Below are 6916 nucleotides of genomic sequence, written 5' to 3'. Positions count from 1 at the left end.
CAAGCCAGGAGAGCACTGCCAATCCTGCCTCCAGCGACCCACCACATTCACCTTGGATGCCTTGGTTTACTGCTGTTGGCGCAGTCTTACAGCAAGAGATGGACAGCCAGCTAATGTTTTTTTTTTTTTTTCACAAACTCTCCAGTCCACCCAAATGAAGTATGGCACTTTCGATTGCAAACTACTGGCTATATACCTCACCATCAAGCACTTCTAGCACTTCCTAGAGGGCCATCAGTTCACCATCTACATGGACCATAAGCTGCTCATCCACACCTTTGCCACAAGCTCAGAGATGCACACACCCACAGTCCTTCACCACATGGCCTACATCTCTGAATCCACCAGTGACATCAAGGATAAACTCAATGAAATCACCGATACCCTCTCCTGCATCTTCATCATCAAACCTCAGGTGTTCCCAGACTACAAGCTTCTCTCTGCAGCCCAGCAGGATGACAAAGACCTTGCCAAATATAGGTATTCACCCTTAGTCCTTGATCTTCTGGAGCTCCCAATTTCCTGGACAGACCTCAAGATCTGGTGCGATGTTTCCTGTAGGTGGCCCAAACTGTTTGTTCCAAGCACCCTTCATCGCACCACTTTCAACCGCATACATGGATTAAGTCATCTAGGAGTATGGGCCTCCCAGAGTCCCTTCACTCAGCATGTTGTCTAGCCTAGCATCAAGGCAGACACTCGTGCCTGGACTACTCAATGTCTTACCTGTCAGCCATCCAAGGTCCACTGCCACATCTGCTCCCCTGTCAAGACGCTCCCCTTCCCTGAAGGACGCTTCAAGACCATCTGCCTGGATATCGTGGGACCCCTTCCATCTTCCTGGGGTTACACCGACTTCTTCACTTTTACTGACCGGTACAACAGATGGGCTGAGGCCATCCCTATGCCAGATGTTACCACAGAGACCACTGCCCTGGCCTTTTTGTCTGGGTGGGTTTCTTGCTCTGGTGCCCTGACTACTGACCGCAGTGTGCAATTAGAATCACACCTCTGGAGAGAGCTGCTGTGATATCTCAGCACATCCTGACATTGCACCACGGCCTACCACCCCCATTTGAATGGCATAGTTCAACGCTTTCACCACCAGCTGCAGCAAGCCATCCCCCTTACCACTGGGTAGACATACTTCCCATGGTGCTCCAAAGAAGACCTCAACTGCAATCCAGTGCACCTCACCCTCAGCAAACCACTCAGACTTCCTGCCGACCTCTCACTGGACTCAAGCCTTCTTCTTAGTCACCATGACCTATTGCAGGCATTACAGCACACACTGACCTCCTTCAGAACCACGGCTCCCCATCAACCCTCAAAAAAACAAAGCACTGTACCACCAACCCTCGCCAACACTGACTACGTTTTTGTCAGATAGGACACCCGCCATAACCCTCTCTAGCACCACTACGATGGCCCATTCCAAGTCATCTCCTGTTCAGCCAAGTTCATGACGATCAGCCACAAGGGAAAACAGGATACAGTGAGCTTGATCACCTGAAGCCAGCAACCATGCATCCAGAAGAACCACCAGACGCTGCACCACAACCCCAACAGGAGCCTCCAACACCCAGCATACCACCATAATCATCACCACCATCATCACGCACACTTGACATTTGGGTTCCACCCTCCACCTCACCAGATAATGATACCCATGACAACACTCACACCTCTGTTCTTCTTCAACAGGTTTCTTCTCCCAATCCTACCGTAAATGCTACTGGCAGATACTTAACCCATAGTGGCCGCACCATTCACATCCTAGAGCACTATGTCTCACATATTGGAGCGAGCCATCTTCCCACAGCACCCAGGGGGGAAGGGGAGTATTGTAGGTACCACCACCAGCGACCACTACAACAGTCTCCCCTGCAACCACTTCCCTTGGTCGTCCCAGAGACAACATAGGTGCACTCCAGGCAACAACGGCACACGGGACCCTTGGCCAGTGTGTGCACTCCAGGCAACAATGGCACAGGGGACCCCTGGCCAGTGTGCCCTTCTTGCCCGCAGGAGCAGAGCGGGTGACTCCACAGCAGAACCTGGCCCAGCTAGTTCACCAGCACCAGGTCCAGCTAGATCACAAGCACCAGGCCCAGTTCCAGTCTCCTTAGCAGCACCAGCCCCAGCTTCTCCAGGAATATCTCACCCGCACCACTGGGAGCCATCATCACTACAACAGCTTATTACCCCCTATACACAACACCTGCTGTAATCTTACAATAAATTGCTGTTAGGTCTGATGAGTTTCCTTTCTCCCATCTCTGAGTGTGTTTGCACTTTGGTCTCTGCATCACTGTGGTAAAAGGGAATAAGACAACCAGTGAATCAGGTACCACAAACCATTTCAGAAGACAAAGGGATAACAGTGAGTCATCATAGCTTAACTTTCAGTATAATGACCTCTTTCTTGTACTATTTTATTCATTGCAGGACAGATGTCTAGTCTGTGCTGGAATGAATAAAAAGGTCTGGTAATGGCAAGAATGAACGTCACTGGATGAAAGGGGCTAAAATGGAAGGACAAGCTTGCTCAAAATAAAGAAGGTCTGTGGGGGAAAAAACAACATGTGTTTGGGTGGTGATCTTTGTGGCCTACCACAACCACCACGAGAGAGTAACTTCATTATGGCATCTGTGGCTGCCGAAGCTACCTTACAATAGTTAGCCATTTGGCTTGTAATCTGACTACGGTCATCGGCTGTAATGAAAAATATTAGACTACGTTCTTAATCCTGGTCAAAATGTAAATAGTTGTAACACTTTTGATGGCTTTGGTACCCCTTGAACATAGAAATATCATCTATCACAGTTCAAATTGTAATGCAAGGAAGGTAATTCTCAGAGATTTTATAGAAACCCACTGCCACCTGTTGTTTGCCAGTATATATTCTCCTGTATTTCTTTTAATATAAATATAAAAGTAGACAAATATATTGCATGACAATGGCTTACTCACAGGAGCTGGAATGAGATTTCACAGCTGGATGTTCTTGTGGATTGTATGAAACTCATTCTTCATAAAGTTAAGTATCTAAATGATTTTTATCCCTAAGTTGAGTGTAGGGAGTAAGATCTGTTAGTATGAATAAAATAAAAAAGACCATAATGTCGTGGAACATGATTCTCAATGAGTTTGGTCTGTCTAAGATCTTGTAACATTTCTTCAAAATAAAGTGTGCATAGTGCTTCCTAACATTCCCATGCATTTTAGTTTACTCCCGCTATCTCAGGACAATTCACTGAACTCTAATAATGAACTCTGGCATTATGAGAGTTAATGAAGACTGTATTTAACCCGCGGAGTCCCGTCGACATTCTTTAATGTCCACACATTTTGTTACTGCCAATCCCGTCGACGTACATAAATGCGAATCAATTGCAAGGTCCCTAATTTGCACAATTTTCAATTTTCGCGAGTGGTTTTTGGTACGTATACACGTGACACCTTCCTCAACAAGATGCCAGGCAGGGACAATGCCTTACCCAGCATCAGCTCCTCCCTTCCCCTGCACGCCATTGTCTCAGCAATTCACCTGTTATCAGTGACCTGGCCAGTAGAGCCATGTCATGCCACGGTACGAAATTCAGGGCCAGAGTTCTTCCCCAATCAATGACAATGTGGAGGACAAACTTTACATAGCATTAGAGGAAGAAACAGTCAGAAATGATGATCAGGTAATGTGGCAAAAAAAGGTCAGGTATGGTGATGAGTTAGTGAGTGAAACAATGCTTATAATGCCTATATTACTGCTTGAATACCAATATACTCTCGTACTACATATAAATTTGTACCAAATAAATAAATAAATATGTTTATGGGTGGTGTGAAATAGTTATCCTCCCATAGAACTCGTTTTCTTTGGTGCCAGCCTGTTAGAAAACTCAGTAAGGTAAGGAGGTACTTCCACCTGTATTGAATATTTTAAACCTCAGGTGAGCGATTTCTCTATGAATTTTCGATGTTTCTCACCAAAAGCGGAGGTTTGAGCCCAAAAAAAAATTTTCTAAAAATGTTCGGGACTGGGGGGAGTCAGTGGTGGAAAAGTGGTCGGGATGGGGCGGGTTAAACCCTACAAATCAAAATGGATTAACCCACCGCCTCCCGACCGATTTTTCACCACTGACCCCCAATCCTGGCAGATTTTCGAAAAAAAAAATTTGGGCTATAGCCTCCGTTTTTTATGAGAAACATTGGAAAATGTCCATAAAAGTGCTCAGCTGAGCTTATAATTGTGTTATACAGGTGTCCCCCTGAATACCTTGTACTGTCTTCTGTGGGCCGTGCTCCTGAGAAAACGTTTTCTATGGGAGGAGTAACTATTCCAAACCACTCATAAAAGGTCAGATATTTATTTATTTGGCACGAATTTATATGTAGTACAAGAGTATATTGGTTTTCAGACAATAATATAGGCGATATAAGCATTATTTCACTCACCAAACACATCAACATACCTCACCTTCCTTTACAATGTTACCGCCTCATCACTTCTGCTTGTTTCTTCCTCTGGCTTGTTTCTTCCTCTGTCCTCCACCTCGGCAATAACTTTCACCTTGAATTTCGTCATTGGAGAGATTGTGGCGCGACGTGTCTTTATTAGCCAGGTCACTGCTAACAGGGGAGTTGCTGAGAAACTGGCATGCAGGGGGTGATGGGAGGTCAGGTGGGGCCAGGCAATATCCCTGCCTGACGAAGGGTAGAGGAAGGTCTCCCACATATGCATACCAAAAATCACCCACGAAACTTGAAAAATATGCAATTGACAGACCTTGCACTTGCAAAACGTATGGATACGTCATCGGATGTCACCATGACAAAACGTGGTAATGTATCCATACGTCAGCGGGATGCGGTGTGTTAACTAAGGTGGAATAACTGCCTGGAGATAGCTAGAAAAAAAAAAGGGGGGGGCCGCTTTGTGTTGATCGCCACACCCCGCCACCACGATAGACACATCATCGGTTTGACCATGGCGTCTTGGAGCCGTACTGTCGGTAGCAAAGGACAATTGATAAACCATATTCATCATCGACTTCTTATTCTATTAAATTTTCGTCTTTCCATCCGCGTTACTGATCCAGTTCTGTCAACAGAAACAATTGTGGTGTTGATGGTGGTGGTGGTGGTGGTGGTTATAATTATTTCTGCTGCTGCTGCGACTGCAGCCTCATCGGGACAGATAAAAGTTGATGGTGTCCTTTCTACACAGTTCAACATCCTCTTTTCACGGAAAAAGGAGGGAGCTGGGGGACGTTTGGAAAGTCGGACAGCACACTGTTATACTGGTGCCACCGTGTGAAGGCGTCCCTGTCCAGCCCAATGTAGACAGTAAACAGAAATGTATTGCATATGAAAGGGTAATAAGATGCAACATGCAAACCACATTGCTTGGGAAGATGTGATCCAATGCAAATATGAATATGGATAAGTCTCCTGCCATAAGTACGCTACTTATGATTATATTAGAAAGGTATCAATAACAAGGCTGAGAATGGTAAGGTGTAGAAAGATTTAGAAGTGGCTAAGGAGGAGGTGAGAAAGTCCGACGCCTACGAGCATTTGATCCTGAGTCACTCTTACTTCATATAGGAGCTACGGAAAGAAATGTAATCTCAAACTTGGGTGTGTACAACATTTACTATCTGTTGATGCCATCGTGTTTATGTAAACCCTCTATATAAATCTACTTAAAGAGTGTTTAAATATTATATATACACTACAGATGGAAAGAGACAAGAAAATTAACAACACATAACAATTTTCTCTTACAACTTCACTTACATGAGTGATAGCTCTCTCGGTTATGATCATATTGCATTTCTGAGAGCACAAATGTTTCTCCATTGAACAATATATAAAACATTGTAAAAAAAACTTCTATCATATTCAAATATTTCCGCAATCTTCTGACCTCTCCATTACACACTTCTCATGTTTCTTTCTCTTTTACCTCTGTCTGCCACTCTGCTTATCTCAGTCTCTGCGTACTTGCATGCCAGTCACCCTACTGCCTACCTGGTTACCTGCTTTTCCCCTGTCTGTGTCCCTGTCTGTCTGCCTCCTTACCTGCCTTCTATCCTAACTGCCTGTCCCCTTACCTTCCTGTCTGTCTGCCTATCTCCCTGCCTGCCTGCTTGCCTGCCTGCCTGTGTACCTGTCAATCTCCTTTCTTGTCCTTTTTCCTAGCTGCCTCCCTCCCTGCCTTCTTGCCTTTCTGCCTGCCTGCCTCCCTGCTGCTTGCTTCCTGCGAACTGCATCCCTGCTGTTTGTTTCCTGCTAACTGCATCCCTTCTTCCTGGCTGTTGGCTGCATGTCTTCCTACCTGCTTGCCTGGTCGCCTCCCTGTCTATCTGCCTGTCTGCCAGCCTGCATGCCTGCCTACCTGCCAGCCTGCTTGCGTTCCTTCCTCCCAGTCTGCCTGCCTGTTGCCCTGCCAGTCTGCCTGCCTGCCTGTCATCCTGCTTCTTTGTCTGCCTGGCTGTTCTCCTGCCTCTTTGCCTGTCTGCCTGTCTTCCTGTCTATTTGCCTGCCTGCCTGCCTGCCTGCCTGCCTGCCTTCCTTCCTCCTCTCCTGCCTCTCTGCTTGCTGCCTTCCTGCCTGCCTGTCTCCCTACCTTCCTGCCTCCCTGCCTGCCTTTTTGCCACCCTGTCTCATTATTTCCCTACCTACTTGCCTGCCTTACTTTATTTCTTCTAATTCCCTTATGTTTGTCTCCCTGACTGCCTGCCTGCTTTCTTTCCTACCTTCTTGTCTTTCTCCCTGCCTTCCTACCTGCCTGCCTTCCTACCTATCAGTTTCCCAGCCTACCTGTCTCTCTGCGTGCAAGTCCCCTACTTCCTCCCTGACTTCCGGCCTGCCCTCTTCCCTGCCTGTCCCCCTCACAGCCTGCTTGCCTCC

At 46.5% G+C, this 6916-nt stretch overlaps 1 protein-coding gene across 1 annotated transcript; it reads left to right on the top strand.

The window, feature by feature from the left end:
* The first annotated feature begins 250 nt into the window (after positions 1-250).
* LOC145417499 (uncharacterized) lies at positions 251-1599 on the top strand. The gene is made up of 3 exons (XM_080286207.1): positions 251-637; positions 734-951; positions 1455-1599. The coding sequence occupies exons 1-3, from the start codon at positions 251-253 to the stop codon at positions 1597-1599; spliced, it is 750 nt and encodes a 249-aa protein (XP_080142333.1).
* The last annotated feature ends 5317 nt before the right edge of the window (positions 1600-6916 follow it).

This window comes from Coenobita brevimanus, chromosome 110 (genome assembly GCF_032717465.1).
Source record: "Coenobita brevimanus isolate Jiangsu-jjx chromosome 110, ASM3271746v2, whole genome shotgun sequence".
Classification (NCBI taxonomy): domain Eukaryota; kingdom Metazoa; phylum Arthropoda; class Malacostraca; order Decapoda; family Coenobitidae; genus Coenobita; species Coenobita brevimanus.
This window is presented reverse-complemented; position numbering and strand designations above follow the sequence as displayed.

What these genes read in the sequence shown, in the direction of transcription:
- LOC145417499 (XM_080286207.1), top strand. Translation starts at nt 251, where the DNA reads ATGGACCATAAGCTGCTCATCCACACCTTTGCCACAAGCTCAGAGATG. An exon ending in ATGGATTAAGTCATCTAGGA is followed by an intron (nt 638 to 733) that starts GTATGGGCCTCC and finishes CTTACCTGTCAG; the next exon opens with CCATCCAAGGTCCACTGCCA. An exon ending in GCCCTGGCCTTTTTGTCTGG is followed by an intron (nt 952 to 1,454) that starts GTGGGTTTCTTG and finishes TCTCCTGTTCAG; the next exon opens with CCAAGTTCATGACGATCAGC.